The sequence below is a fragment of the Pelodiscus sinensis genome, chromosome 4, assembly GCF_049634645.1.
Source record: "Pelodiscus sinensis isolate JC-2024 chromosome 4, ASM4963464v1, whole genome shotgun sequence".
In the NCBI taxonomy this organism is placed as follows: Eukaryota; Metazoa; Chordata; order Testudines; family Trionychidae; genus Pelodiscus; species Pelodiscus sinensis.
In genome coordinates, this window is record NC_134714.1 from 64,218,519 (window position 1) to 64,234,334 (window position 15,816).

General features: G+C 43.7%; 2 protein-coding genes across 3 annotated transcripts in view; one reads left to right on the forward strand and one right to left on the reverse strand.

The window, feature by feature from the left end:
- Positions 1-15,816, reverse strand: part of EXD1 (exonuclease 3'-5' domain containing 1) — an 83,215-nt gene that overhangs the window by 37,804 nt on the left and 29,595 nt on the right. The window lies entirely within an intron of this gene.
- Positions 1-15,816, forward strand: part of CHP1 (calcineurin like EF-hand protein 1) — a 42,722-nt gene that overhangs the window by 3,060 nt on the left and 23,846 nt on the right. For both annotated transcript variants that reach the window (XM_025187519.2, XM_006128691.4), the window contains exon 2: positions 6,566-6,638. In XM_025187519.2, coding sequence (XP_025043304.1) covers positions 6,566-6,638 — 73 coding nt within the window. The remainder of the gene's footprint in view (positions 1-6,565; positions 6,639-15,816) is intronic.

A 15,816-nucleotide genomic window follows, 5' to 3' on the forward strand; every position in this document is an offset into this window, starting at 1 on the left:
CAGGCAGGCTGCACGCAGATGCTGTTTCACAGCAGCAGCCCCTGTCCACAAGGATCTCAGCTCCCTGTGGACAAAGGCTGGAGCAGCCGCTGTTTGTAGGGAGCTTAGACACCCCCCTGCAGACAGAGGCTGTTGCCGCCCCGTGCTGCTATCTTTTTATCTGAAGCAGCAGTGCGGGGTGCCAGGCAGGAGCTGGTCCACGAGGGGAACCAGTTTAAAAATGGGCTTCCCTGGCACTGCTGCTTCTGATACAAAGGCAGCAGTGTGGATTCCAGGGGGCTCCTTGGGAATGGGGATTGCACTGGCTGCTGGCCCCAACCCTGGGGACTATAGAGTAGTCAACTAACTGCTAAGAATTTACACGGTTCATGTGGCTAGTTGACTATTCTGTTACTTACCATCCTACATCCCTAGTCCACAGTGGTGGTAGTACCACGCAAAGATCTTAAATAACTTTACTGATTAACGTGGAACTTCGTTTTAAGATGACTCTAAAGTGCAAATTTCAGTAATCCGTGTAAGAACTAGAGGAGAAATCTGGAATGATGCCAGATTTGGAAAATGTTCTACAGGTCCTTGAATAGATACAGGAATGTTACAGTACGGTAGTTGAACTATTAGCTCACACCCTTTTTCCTGTTGTGTTAAAGTAATGCAGCGAAACACTTAGGCCAGGTCTACACTGCAGAGGGCAGGTTGGGGGGGGACACATGAGGAAGGTGAGTTTAAGGTATGCAACTCCAGCTGTGTAAATGAGGTAGAGGAGAGAAATGCTCCCATTTGCTTCTCGGTTTCGTGAGGACTAAGGGGGGATGCTTGTGCTGACTGGAGGTGCCCAGGGCCTTCAGTTTAGAGGTCTTTACTGGACCGACTGACTCAGACCCCAGAAAATCAATCACCAGAGTGTTGATCTGCCAGTAAGTGGAGATATGGCCTTAAACAGACTCCCTGGTATAATCTCTGTCATAGAATATCTGTTGCCATGCTTGTGACCTGTCCCTTTGAATTTTTTGATCTTATGATTATCTTCTTTTATGACTAATCAGATTGCAATTGAGCTGTCCCCTTCCTTGGTGGAGAAGGAGTGGGTTAAAGAGCAAGTTCACTTGTATGAACATCTCTTGCCCTGCTCACAAAAGGGAATTAATTGGGGAAATTAATTTCAAATGAATATCTATTGTCATGAGAAGATGTGGGTTTTGCCCATGAAAGCTTATGATACAACATATATGGTGGGGTTTTTTGGTTGGCCTCTAAGGTGCCACAAGACTACTTTTTTATCTGCTACATGGAATTAAGTGTCTGTACTATGCTGCTTTTAAAAACGCATGACAAAGAAATATAAAGCCTATATGCATCCAAAGGGTTATTATATAATAGACCCAATTGAGGTATTTAAAAGCATTTTGGTGGCTATGAAGGGAAGAGGTTTCCCTGAAGTATGAGTGAAAGTTTGTAGATGGGTGGAAAATTTCACTTGAATAGAAAAGCTGAAGTGGATGCCTGAGTGCAAGGAACTTTCCAAACATTAAACAAATGTAAACATGCAAATGTGATAGCATGTTCTGAGGCACAATAAGTGCTTAATGGAAAACTAAAGATACAGTTTCTACCCCAAAGCACTTAGAATTTACAAGTTATCTTACTCATAAGGATTAGTAGGAATGTTATCTTCCTGAGGCTGGAAATTGCTCCAAGACATTTCTTTGAGTGGTAAAGCTAAAGGCAAAGTGAAATTTAACACAACTGGATTCAGTTTCAATGTTGCCTTTCAGAATTTTGTGGATAGTGTAAATGCGAAGAGTCTTGTCATTCTCATGCTGCCACTCAAAGCTGAAGACAGCAGAGCTGAATGCTGCAGATTTTGGGGGGAATATAAACTGGTCAGCCTACCAGCGGCCACCTGATCAGCTCCTCTGCTGCTGGTGATCAACTGTTAGTGGCATGCTGGAGGGAAAGAGGGTAGAGCAGGTGCAGGAAGAGACAATGTGGGAGCTTGAAGGAATGGAGTGGGGGCAGGGTTTGGGATGGAGCAGGGTTGAGCATCCCCCAGGAACTCAGGCAGTGTCTCTGGGGGAAGGCAAAAAGGAAAGTTGAGGGATGAGCATATTAGCAGTAGGGATGTGGAAAGTTAACTGGCTTAACATCACCTTTAACAGGTTATGCTTACCAGTTCCAGTAAACTCGGGCTGGAACAGCTCCCCCCTGCAGTGGGCAATGGGCTACTTAAAACCTTTGGGGCCAGCCACCAGCAGGGGCTGCTCTAGCTGTCCCCAACAGCCTCTGCCTGCAGTGGTGGGGGGGCTGCCTGCCTGCTCCCCTCTAATGGGTTAGCCAGTTAAACAGGATTTTACATCCCTAATTAGAAGAGGTCTGACTGGCTTTCCCCATTTCAGAAGTTGAGATTCTCAGTGGGGAGAAGACAATGTCCTCAGCTACTTGCAAGGTGAGCCAAAGGATGAAATACCTGAGCATGGTTCAGAGAATAGTACCAGAGCAGAAATCCCTGCACACTTCCTTATCCTTCTTCCCCTGTCACTTAATTCTACTTGAAACACCAGAGCCAAATTGCTGTGTTTTGATGTTGTTTGGAATTGTCAATATTGCCTAACCCATGCTAAGACACAATGTTGTCATGGAAACATGGTGCAAACATGAAGCTGTTCCCTTCTCTAAGACGAGCAGAGTTTAAACAACTTAGGTACCTCAGTGGGGGGGGGGGGGGGGGGAGGGAAGCCTAATAAGAGTTCAGTTAGTGTCCCAGTCACTAAAGACTTAACACTTGTGCAACCTATTCAGATAGGGATAAACCTTTGCAACTAATAAAAACCCTATTTATCAGGTGTTGAAACAGAGTTGGTGTGGTACCAAATGAGCCTGGTCTTGCACAACAGTCAGATTGGCATTACGGATATTAAATTGCAGTTACATGACAAATCGTGTAGTTGGTACTATTTGTATTGATTACACAATTAGTCGATAAGGACTGCTCTGCAGAGCCACAGTGGAGGCAGCTCTGGGAGCCAGCTTGAGCTGGGACTGAGCCACTCATGCTGCAGCTCTGTATTTAAATGTAGTAAGAACCGCAGGGCTTTTAGTACATTTAAAATGCAGAGGTGCAGTGTCCTGGACCAGTAAAAGAAGGGACTGCTGAGTCCCAGTTAGCATGGAGTCCAGCAGCCCCTGTTTCCGGTGACTGGGGCTACTGCTGGAGTAGTTTCTGCTCACAGTGAGCTTTAGCCTGCCGCAGGCCGCCTTCTTATCATCCCCTCCCCTTCTCCCCTGTTGCCTCGGATAGATGCAGCCAGCAGAGCTAGTGCTGGGTGGAACCAGTTTTTAAGGTGGCTCTCCCCCCTCTTCCCCAGCACTGGCTTGTGTCCTCCCCCTGCCACTTGCTACTTCTTGAGGCAGCAGGGGAGGGGTGTAGGAAGTGAGTAGTGGATACTCCAGTCCACTGCCCAAAAACAAAGCCAGGGGTGGGGAACCTTCTTTGCATCAGGGGCCACTGACCCATGGAAAAATCTGTTGGGGGCTGCACACAAGTGCATTGCATAAAAGCCTTCACTCGAGCAATTACTTGATTTTACACATGTATTTTCTGGGAAATACACTAAACTGTAAGGTCCTGCCAACATATGACTTAGAGACTGACAAAAACCTCCTGATAATGCATTGCTCTGTGTCTGTGGATGGGGGGGAGGGGAGTGTGTGTGTGCAGTTGTCTTGTAAGTCACTTCATTACTGATTTGTAAATGATTCTCTGAAGCTTTGTAATTGTTTCAGCTGCATTGCCTTTTAAACTCTGCAACTTGTAATCTTTGTAAAACCTTGCAACTTTCTAACTCTCAGCAACTTTGCTTTATAAGCTCAGAAATTTACTGCAAGCTTGGTGATTGAGCTTTGCAACTTTGTAATATTTGTAACTCTCAGCCACTTTGTTTGTAACTTGCTCTAAACTCCATTCTCCCCTGAGATATGAATGTGAGTGGAGACTTGTGTGTTCGGGATTAGAAACTGCAAGGCTGAGCACATGGAATCAGGTAATGAGTCATCAGACCAATGAATGAGACTTTGCTGCTGTGCTGGATCAAGGGAAGTCTGGGCATGCTCCTTGGTGACGAATGTGGATGAGTCACAGGAGTTGTATAGAGGCAATAAAAGGGGAGAACATGTGGCAGTAGCTCTGTGAGAAGCTGCTCTTTCTGCAGCCGGTGTCTTTCCTGACCAGCTCCTCAGCCATGATCTGAGCCTAGTGGGCCCAGGCTAATGTTACGAGGGGACCTGTGTGCCTTGGGTTGAATCCGGCCCCTGGGTCTGAGGTTTACCTCCCCTGTGATAAGCTTGTGCTTATCAGGTAGGCTACGTCTACACTGGCCCCTTCTCCAGAAGAGGCATGCTAATTTCGAACTTTGGAATAGGGAAATCCGCGGGGGATTTAAATAAACATGGCCGCCACTTTTTTTCCGGCTTGGGGAAAAGCCGGAAAAGAGCGTCTAGACTGGCGCGATCCTCCGGAATAAAGCTCTTTTCCGGAGGATCTCTTATTCCTACTTTCAAGGTCCCCAACCTGTTTGTGGCCAATAGCACATTAATGTTTTCGGAAGAGTGTGGTGGATGCCAACAAAAAAGGCATAAAATGTGAAATTGAAGGCTATTTTCATATTAAATGTGAATTGGGTAAATTTGATAGAAACTTAATTTAAGTGGATATTTTTTATTTTAATTATATTGTAATTTTTAAACAAAATTCTGCATTAATAAAAAGGGGGGATGTCCAAATGTTGAGCAAAAAAAGCACTCTTCCCCCACACAAAAAAATTCTGGCACCTTTATATTTCACACTCCCTTCCACATGGCAGGGGAAGAATGTCCCAAGTGGCTTTTCAGCTGAGAAACTGAAAATACCAGACATTTTACTGGGGCGGGGGGGAGGAATGGTCAGGCCAGGGGTATGGATTGTGCCTCAGGGCAGGGGATTGGGGTGCAGGGTCTGGGAGAAGAGTTCTATGGGTGAAGATATCAGAGTGGGAGTAGCTGGGGGGCTGGACGCTTACCAGTGAGACGCGCTGCTCTCCTGTTTCTCCCACAGGACCTGCCTGGTCATGTGCTTGGGGATTGGTAGGTTCCCGCAGCTGTCATTGTCCAGGTCCAGTCATGGGCTTGTGCGGGGGGGGGGGGCGGCAGAAGTGGCCATGAGGGACCCTCCCCTGCTGGCTCGCAGCTCCTGCACCACAAAGGGCCCCACCATAGCTGTTTTGCGTGGGGGGGGGAAGGAGGGGGGTTGTTGCTGCCTCACAGCCGGACATGACCAGTGTGGGGTTTGTTCCGGCTACTGAAGTGCCTGCGTGGGCTGCCTGCTGCAGTGGGGGTGAGGCTCACGCCTCCAAAGTGCTGCGTTGTGGGCCCCAGGCTGCTGACCCTGCTCTAAGCAGGGGCGAATGTGAGTAGTTTTAAAACGCCGGCGTGGGCGCACATAAATGCCCCTGTGGGTGCCATGGCACCCATGGGCACTGTGTTGGGAACCACGGTGTTAGAGGCATTATCTCTGGCAGTGTCACATCAATTGTTGCTTCCAGTGCCTGGGCTGATTTGAATAGTTGGTTTTGCGTTTGGCATTTCTACCACTAACTATAGACTTGAGTATGTAATGATAGTTTTGTGTCTGCATATGGGCTTCCTTGAACTTTCTGAGCTGAAAGTGTTATTGCTCTACTCACTGAACTGAGCTCCTTTACCTAGTGTCTTTTTTATTTAATTTAAATGGGTCTTACAGATAGAAACAAGTACAGCAGGAAATAGAGGGAACAAGTTGCATTCACATTAAGGTAGACTTTTGTGGGAGGAGGCAAGTATGTGCATTCTTTGCTGCCTTTTCCCTTTCGTGCTTAGTAGCTTTTCTAGAGGAACTATCCTCCCTTTAAGCAAATGTGTTCTCATCAGAAGCATGGAAAGATATGAGCTTTGGTTTGTTAGTTTGGCAGTGCAGAAAACACAATTAAAGGACGTTCATATTTTGTGGATGTAAAACCTGAATTTGATACAGTTTAGACACGTAGTTTGCTTTCAGTATAATTTTATAAAAATGCTGAAGAATGCTGTTGCTTCAAACTTAAGGGAGCCTTTGGGAAGTGGTTGATGCAACATATAGAATTCACTTTTGGGACCTGAAAGCTTTTTGATTGTGGATTCCGATAGCTTAGTGGTGGGGAGATGCACATTGGGATTGAATTTGGCTGTCACTAAATATTTAGCCTTGAAAATGTTTGCAGGGGTTGAAAATGTCTCTGATATTGTTAAAGACCGCAGCCTAATTGCTCCCACTTACTGATGTACAGCATTGGCCTCTACCTCAATTTCATGGGAAAACCCCAGATTTAGTCCTTGCTATTAAGGGAGGTGGAAAGAGGCAGTGCTGCTCAGACTGCTGACAAGTTTGCTAGTGCTTCTGTGTTTTCTGTCTGTTTGAAGATGACTTCTTCAGGGTAACTAACTGATTTGTGTACAGGGTTAATGTTAAACTAACTTGTCAAATTTCTTTCTCTTTTTCCTTCCCCCTCCTCCCCAGTTTCCCACAGTCAGATAACTCGTCTCTACAGCCGGTTCACCAGCCTAGACAAAGGAGAAAATGGGACTCTTAGGTAGGTACTTTCTACCATTCAGCTTGTGCAAACCTAGGTTTGTTATGATGGCTAATATAATGAGATGTTGTACATAGATCTTTCCATTTGATTGCATGTTTAGTTGAATACCAGGCCTTCAGTGTACATGTACTTTGTAAACCACCATTAAAAAGGTTAAAAGGCACCATCCCTGCTCCAGAGAGTTTAAAATCTAATCTAAAGTGATTAGACATGCAGATATTTGAAAGAAAGAAAAAAGATGCTCACTTCATTCTCCTCAAGCTCCAGCCCTGGTGAAGTCGGGCAGGAGGTGCCAAGGCTCAGAACTTAATCCAGCCCCAAGGATAATTCTTCTATGGGCTTAGGCTAGTAGATTTTGTGGGGCAACTATTAGGCTCTGGGGCAGGGCCAAAATGAGGAGGTTTCAGTATGTGGAAGGGAACTGTCAGAGCAGGCTGGGGTGGGATTCAGGAGTGGGCTGGAGGTAGTGTAGGAATGAGGTGAGGTGTGCGCTCTGGGTGGCATGTGCAGTGCAGAAACAAGCTGGGGTGGAGGTGTGGGATCTGAGCAGGATGTGGGGTGAAGGAAAGAGGTGTGGGCTCTGGGCAGGAGGGAGGGTGCAGGAGCAGCATGTCTGGACAGGGTGTAGGTGTCAATACTAGATGGCCCCTGAGGGAGGGATCACAACTGGTATTCTTCATGTGATCACTCTCCTGTCACCCACTTTGAGAGAGAGTCTGAGCTGTTCATGCAGCCCCTGGGCCAGCCACACTGGCTGCTGCAGAAGTCACTGAGGTCCTGGAAAGTCATGACCTCTGACACTTGCAGCCATATTTAGAAGTCTGTTGCAGCTTTCTGAAACACTTCTGGAAACCCATTTCTGCTTCAAATATTGCTTCTCCAGAGCCTCAGCAATATTTTTCTTCTACAGCATGAGGACCCACAGTGGAGGTTTTGTAGCTGGATCTTCCACTTTCAATGGGTTTTGGTAACTTTCTGCCACTTACGCAACACCTGTGGAGATGGATCTTGGGTCAAGAAATGCTAAACTTATAGCTAAAACATTTTGCTACCATTCTTTTTTCTTCTATATAGAAGGTGCAAAGGACTATTACAAAAGATTTTTTTCTTTGCCTGTCTACATGAAATTCAGGTCTTATCTTTTAGGAAACTCTGTGGAGAACTCTTATGCGTGGTTTGCCACATGCAAGTGGGAACCTGATTAGAGTATTTTTTATTCAGATCACTTAAAGCTCTAATACCTGCTGAACTTTGTTGCAATATTTCTAAATAGTCTTTGCCCTCATGACCCTCTGAGAGACTAATGGGGCAGATACAGCTATGGAAGCTGCTGTTTTGCAATCTCATGTCATAGATATTTGTTGAAGAAAAATTTCATTTGCATATTAATTATGCAAATGATATGCAAATTGTTGGCAGTCTGTCAAAAGCATTGGCTGCTGGCCCTAACTCCTAGAGCTCTCCACTGTATGCCCCCAATGCCAGCCACTGACCCCAGAGTCCCCTGCACCCCCCCCACGCCAGACTCCTTCCCTCAGAGCCCCTCAGTGCCAGTTCCCCACCCCAAATGTCTCCGTTCCAGTCCCTTAGAGCTCCCCACCACCAGACAGCCCAGTGCCAGCCTCTTGTTTTCAGAGCCCCACTGTTACCAACTCTTCCAGAGCCCCACCCACTCAATTCTCCCCTGCACTAGCCCCTGGCCCCAGAGCCCCCCACTCTCTGCCCTGCTCCCCTCACCTAGTCCTGTGCTACCTCCCAGCCCCTCTCTGAGTGCTGCTGCCCGCATCGCTGTGGCTTTAGGAGTTAAGGAACACTGCCCAGTGCCTCCCCTCCCTCTGCAGCTGTTGGGAGAGGTGTATCCTGCCCTTCCTCTCAGTCAAACAGCACTGGACAGGTGCTCTTCTTGGCTACAGAAGAGCGTTTCTCTGCGTGGCAGGAGATCTATGTGGAGCCTGGTGCAGCAGCATGCTGGGCTCTGTGCAGCCTTCCTGCTGCGCAGTGAGCTGCTTCGGTGAAAACAGCAACTGTCTTACAACCCCATGTTGCTAGAAGAGTTTGTAATGTGAATGTACAGTCTGAGCCACTCAAGAAATCTCTCAGAAAAATACTTAATGCCTCTGGTAATTCAAAGATTTAAGGAAAAAACCCCAAGCAATCATGCCTTAACATAAGGAAACAAATATAAACCCATATTTTATTTGTAGGTCACCTCTAACTTAGAAATACTTATCACAAAAGTTGTTCCACAGTATCCTCTTTGTAGCTGCTTCTGTACCTAAAAGGATTGTTTGTGTTGCTGCTGAGTCACAGGCTATTAATTGTCTAAATAATGCCTAGTTAACTTGATACTGTTTTGATCTGCAAATCATTCACCCTTAGTTCATTTGCATCTTTTAAAAGTGTTATATACTTTGTTCAATAAGAGAACAAATAGGAAAGGTCCTGTAGCACTTTGGAGACTAACATACATATAGTTAGTCTCTAAGGTGCTATAGGACCAATAATTTTAAGTTTTGTTTTTTTAAAGTTACAGACTAATATGGGGGTGGGGGAGGAGAGAGAGAGAGAAAAAATAAATTTTAAACTGAGTTATACACTGTGCCAACCAACCAGGCCTTAGGGAGTTTGGTACAGAAAAGTTTGAAGTTGACTCCTCAACTTTCCCTACATTTTGTTATGTCCTGGTTTTCTAAATATCTATTAACAAAAATTGTACTTAATTATATAAGTGCTGCATCTGGATCATGAAACTTCCTAGCTGCCAGGGTGGTCAACTTGTAGAATCCATTGCAAGCTTTTGGAATCAATTGCCTAAAGAAGTTGTGGAATCTTTGGAGATTTATAAAAGTGGGTTTGACAAACATTGATCTGGAATGGTTTAAATGCTGCTTGATCCTTCCATGAGTGCAAGTGACTGGATTTGATGACCTAAGTTCCTTCTCGTTATGATACTATATCCCCTACTTGTTTTACCTTTACTGCTCACTTTTTTTCTTTGGGGTTGTTGAACTGTGTATTACTGAATTGACTTTAATCTGCTGAGGTAATTTGGGATTTTGGTTCTATTCACATGTTAGCTACCCTCACATGTTAATGTCTGTTGCAAATTTGATCTACTGAATTCACAGCAAGGAAATATAACATGAGCCAGCCATGAGAAGTGTGAAGAGTTTATTAGGGTTTATTTAGCCAAATAAACGTTGGAAAATGCAGTTTTAGAATCGACAACAATTAATAGCAAGCATCACACCTTGAAATCTAAGGGAACATCTATATAGCAAAAACTGCTAGGACTAGTCTATTCACACTAGCTTGAATTCAGCTAGCACAGAAACTGAAGACAATACAGCACAGGCTTTAGCGATGGCTAGCGAATATTGTACTTATCCAGGGCTTGTGCTAGGCTTATAGTACCCAAACAGAAGCCAGTGCTATACTCTTTTTTTGTATTGTATTTAAGGTCACTCTGGCATGCTAGCCTGCACATAGCTTTTTCCTCTGCAAAACTAAAGTTAGATATCTCCGTGTAACAAATTTTGACAAACTTGCAGGCTACCAAGAAGTGCACCATGGATTGTATTTAGTGGGCCATTGTCTGAGAATGTATAACCTAGATCAGTGTTTCTCAACCTTTTTTATAAAGTACCCCCTTTAAAAAAAAAAAGTACCCTCAGTACCTACAGTTTTCAAACACATTTTTTTCTATCATTGCAACACATTTGTTTAAACAGCTTATTCATAGCTTGGCAGGTTGATGAATTTTTTGGGTGTAAAAAGTACTAAAATAAAGCGCTGTAAAATTTAAAACAAATTAAGTTTTCCCCAAATTTCAGTTGACTTAACCCCCCAGACTTCTCTCTAGTACCCCTAAGGGCACTTGTACCACTAGTTGAGAAACACTGACCTAGGTCATTGACTCTTTGATCCCAATTGAATCTAGTCGTCTGGGATTCTTACAAATAGCTTCTTTTCAGACTTATTCTTAAATTGCAGAGAGATGGCTTAGTGTAAACTGAAGCTTTAGGGAATTTTGAAAAGATGTGCAAATCTGTTTTGAATAAGTTAGCTCCAAGCAAGATGGTGATCTGATCCTTATTAAGAAGATAGAATATAGTGGTAACCTTATTTTTTCGTTAGGAAAGATGTTAACAATTGAATGAGACAAAATACTGTTGTAATAAGAAGGCTGTTGAAGCCATCACTCTTCAAGGAGTGGACGTGTGATTCAAGTTTAGCGCTCCTCCTCTACAATTGGCAACTTTTTATGGGCAAACTTTGAAAATGAGTTAACCTTCTGATTATAGATGTGAAAGGTTTACCTGTAAGCTTCACCCTTAAAGTGAGGCTTACCAGTTTCTGTTAACCAGTGGGGACTTGAGTAGCTCCCCACTTGCCTTTTAAATGGAGCAGTCCCTGCTTGTGGGAGGGGGAAGGCTCTAGCCAACCTGCCCCCTTTCCTCTCCCCCATCAACTGGTGAAACATAAGGTTTAACTGGTTAACCAATTTTTCCTGATATAGATTTGTAATACATTGAATGCTAACAGAACCAAACATTTCTAGTCACTTTTTTGTTGGAAAGAATTAGAAGTTTGTCAGAATGAGAATTTTTAGGCATGTTCATTTGTCTGTAAGTTTGCCAATTCTTCTTCAAGCTAACAAGGATGTATACTGTTTGGAAAGCATTTGTAACCCCAGTTACTTATGTTAATCTTGAATACCTGCACAGATATGTATAATCCTTTTTATTCTACACACTAAGTTTGATGTTTAAACTATTGAGTAAAGATGGCTGCCAAAAGAGACTTTCCTATCCAGTTGACACCTGTGTCCTCTGTTTAAACTTAAAATTAAACTAGTCTGTACGCAAGTATATTACTGCCAGTTGTAGGACACTCTTTAATAGTGTGGCTTATAGAAGCTTTTGTGGAAGAGTTAATTTGTCTTTATTAGGGTGAATTAATTAATCAACTGAATATTGTTGGTAAAAATTCATGAGTGGGGATCGGTTTGATTGATTGGGTCATTGTGTGTCACATTTTTCCCCCCTGTGGGGAGGGATCAGCAAACTTCTCTTTCCAGCCCAGCAGGGTAAATTGCTGGCATGCTGAGACATTTTATGTATGTGGATTGTCTACAGGCACTGAGTCTGTTAGCTCTCAGTTTTTGCCGGTCGCTGTTCTGGGTCAATGGGGAATAGCAGGGAGCAATGGTCAGCATGTCCCATTGGCTGGTAATTGCAAAAAGCAGCCAATAGGAGCTGAGGAAGCAGCACAAACCAAGGGATGCCACTTCCAGCTGTTCCTGTTGACCTGGAACTGTGAACGGCAGCAACTGGGAGCTGACAGGCTCCTTGCCTGCAGATGCTCCAAGTACACCAACGTCCCAGCACACCTGCAGTTTGCCTTGTTGGGCTGGGGACTGACCATGCTGCGGACTTGTGCTGTATTCTAAAAGTTGGAGTCAATTTTAGTAGATTTATTTTAATGCATTCTAACACAAAACATGCTGTAATAACGGAACAAATAAGTATTCACATACCTTCAAAATTACCATCTATGTTTTAACATCTCCTATCATTCTAATGCACTTATTTGGAATCTTAAAACCCTTCAAACTTTGAATCCCTCTCCAATTAATAAAACAATTGATTAAACTCCAGTTTCAGCCATAGTCGTTCCCCCCCCATTGTCATCACAAGCACCGGCAATGTCATTGTCAGACTCAGATCCTTTTCTTCCATTGTGTCATCAGCAAATGTGGTATTGTCTGATCCATCAAGTGCATTGCTGATACTGCATTTCCTAAATTATTTTTCTATCATTTCCAAGGGAATGGACTCCCTCGCATCCTTGACCAACTGGGCAACCAGATTGATTTCAGGCTTCATAAGATTCCCCATGTTTTGTCAACTTCATCATGCCTAAGTACATCAAGTCAGATCACATCTTGCATAGCCTGTCCTTAAAAGGTTTGTTCAGGCAGACATCAAGCAGTTGTAGAACAGAAGTTAAGACTCCAGATATTACAGCCAAAGTAGCTTTAATTTTTTGGCCACACATTTCACCTAATCCATCTTGTGTGCCTTGAACACGTCCCAAACAAGCAAAGATTTCTTGAAGTGCTCTTTGATCACACTCCTTGCCCGCCCCCATTGCTGCCTCCCAGGAAAGGTTGGGGAGAGAGCAGGAGCCAGTGCCTGTGAAGAGCTGAGTAAAAAGCGGTTGTCCACAAGCACGGGATCCTAGGGTTGCCAGATAGTTTCAACAAAAATACCAGACACTACATCACAATTCTAAATAAGATGTAATGTAGAAATACCAGACATTTATATTTTCTCATGTGTATATTCTCAGTTTGTTCCCCAAACAGAGCACTCAAATACTGGACTGTCTGGTTCAAAACCAGACACCTGGTAACCCTACTGGATACACTTGCCCCCTTCCACTTGCTGCTTCTGAGCAGAGCAGAGGGTGAGGGGGGTGGGTGGGAGCTTATATGCGTGGGGAGCCTGCCTTCAAGCAGGCTTCCTGTACGTGCCAGCTCCTTGGACCTGCCTGCCTGACCTTCTCTTCTCCCCTCCCTCCCCCTGGTGCCTCCTACAGAAGCAGGAGCTGGTGCTAGGGGAGCAACGTAAAAAGCCAGCTCTCCCCAACACTGGCTCTGTAGTGTCGTCTGCCTTCCCCTGCACTAATAGAGGCAGCAGTGTGGGGGAAGAGGACCCATGGAAGGCTGCCACGAAGGGCCCTCCATGGACAAGGGCTACTGCCTCTCAGGGTGGCAGGTGGGAGCCAGTTTGTGCGGGAAGACTGTTTTTTAAATTGCTTTCCCTTGTGGATTGGCTCTGGTCTCCAACCCCGTGCTGCTGTCTCTGATAGAGGCAGCACTGCAGGGTGGCAGGGGGCTTCCCCGGAATAGAGCTTGGAGCACACTGGCTGCTAGCCCCAGCCCGACCTGTGGGGACTATTGAGTAGTTTTGTAAACACTAACTTTTCATGCAGTAGCACAACTATTCAATCACAAGCTATCTCACATTCCTAGTAAAGAAAAATGGTCACAGGATAAAATCCAAACACAAACTTTTATTCTGGAAAGATATAACTTCTAACAGATTCAATGTCTTTTCCATTTCATTCTAACATCTGATGACTAGCTGTGTTTAAAACTTTTGTAAGCAAACTGAGAAGCAGGACATTGTAGGACATAGATAATTGATTCATGCACTTCCTGTTCTAGTATTTTCCCCCTTATCTGGTGTTATACCCCTTAATCTCTAGATTCCAGTTTCTACTGGTTGAGGAAAGGGATCAATCTTCTGCGGAAGCATAACTAAAAAAGTCTCCTATCCTTCCCCACCAATCTTAAAATGACTCATCTGGTGAAACTGAATTGCATGAACAAAGATCAGTTTAATTCCTCTTCCACTATTGAATGCAAATTAATCTTTATTGATGTAACAAACAATAAGTGTTGCCAAAACAAAGTCTGATGGGCTTGAGTATCTGAAGAGATAGCTAAATACATTAGGTGCCATTGGTGGACCTATAAATTTCTGCAGAATAACTGGCTTTAAAAAAAAAAGATTTTTGGCCTTCAATATCCTGTGGCCACATTCCAGCTGACTGCAAAGAAATATTTCCTTAAGTTTGTTTTAAACCAGCTACTAATTTAATTAGGTGACACTTGGTCCTTGTATTATAAAGATTACATAACATTTCCTGTTCACTTTCACACCATTCATGCTTTTGTATGCCTCTATCATAGTCCATCTTCATTACCTTTTCTAAAATGAGCTGTCCCAGTTTTAATCTTGTATATGGAAGCTGTTCCATACCCCTAGCTATTTTTGTTACCTTTTTCTATTCAAGGATCTTGTTTTAGATGGGTTGACCAAAACTGCAATGGGTACTCAAGGTGTGGGTGTGACATGGATTTGTATAGTGGCATTGATGTTTTCTAATTGTTGGGAGAGGGTTTTGCAGGAGTGATGAGCTGCTGTAGCACTTAACCAGTTTTCAAAAAACCATCCAGTTACTCTAAGATCTTTCCTAGTGGTAACAGCTAATTTAGACCTCACCACTTCAGATGTATAGTTTCAGATTTTTTCCAATATGCATTACTTTCCATTATCACTGAATTTCACCTACTGTTTTCCTGCACTATCACCCAATTTTATGTGTTCCTTTTGTAACTCTTCAGTCAGCTTTGGATTTAACTCAAGTAATTCAAATATTGTTTATATACTTTGCCTTTTCACTGTTTACCCCTTTTTCCAAATCATTTGAGTATGATCCAAGAGAGATCATTGTGGTATCCCATTATTTATCTTTGTCCACTGTGAAAATTTGACCATTTTCTCCCCACCTTTTTAATAAGTAATGATCCAAGAGAGGACCTTCCAATTTATCCCATGAGTTCTTCCTTTGCCTAAGAGCCTTTGGTGTAGCACCTGTACTCTATCAACTGGACCATGTTTGCCTTCAAAGAATTCTAAAATATTGTGTCATGATTTCCTTTTATAAAAGCTGTGTTGACTCTTTCCTGGCAGATTTTCATCTGTCTGAATTTTATTCTTTACTATAGTATCCAGCCAACTGACTGAAACTAAAGTTAAGCTTACTGAATCGAATCTCCTCCGGAGCCGCCTTAAAGAATTGGTGGTGTTAGCTGTATGTCTGTCAAGATGTACAGAGACCGACTTACACAATACATTGCATACTACAGTTAGTAGTTCCATAATTTTCGTTGTAAAGTTCCCACAGAACTCTTAGATGAATGCTATTTGGTCATGGTAGCTTTGATAATTTAAATAGTAGTTCGTTCCAAAACCATTTCAATCAATGCCTCTATCTCAAATAATTGCTCAGATTTGTCACCTAAAAGAATGGCTCCGATGTGGGAATCTCCTCACAATCTTTGCAGTGACCTCCCCTGCAAAGAGTTCATTTAGTTTTTCTACTGTGGTGGGCTTCTTTGGTATTTTCCTCTGATAAGAATGTTAAATGTTGTTACATTATGGCTACAATTACTGAACAGTTCAGCTATATTTCTCTTGAACCAGATCTTGAGTCACTTCAGAGTACAGGCAGTCCCCGAGTTACGCGGATCCGACTTATGTCGGATCCGCAGTTACGAACGGGGCACTTCCTCTCCCTGGTCTCAAGCAGACCAGGGAGA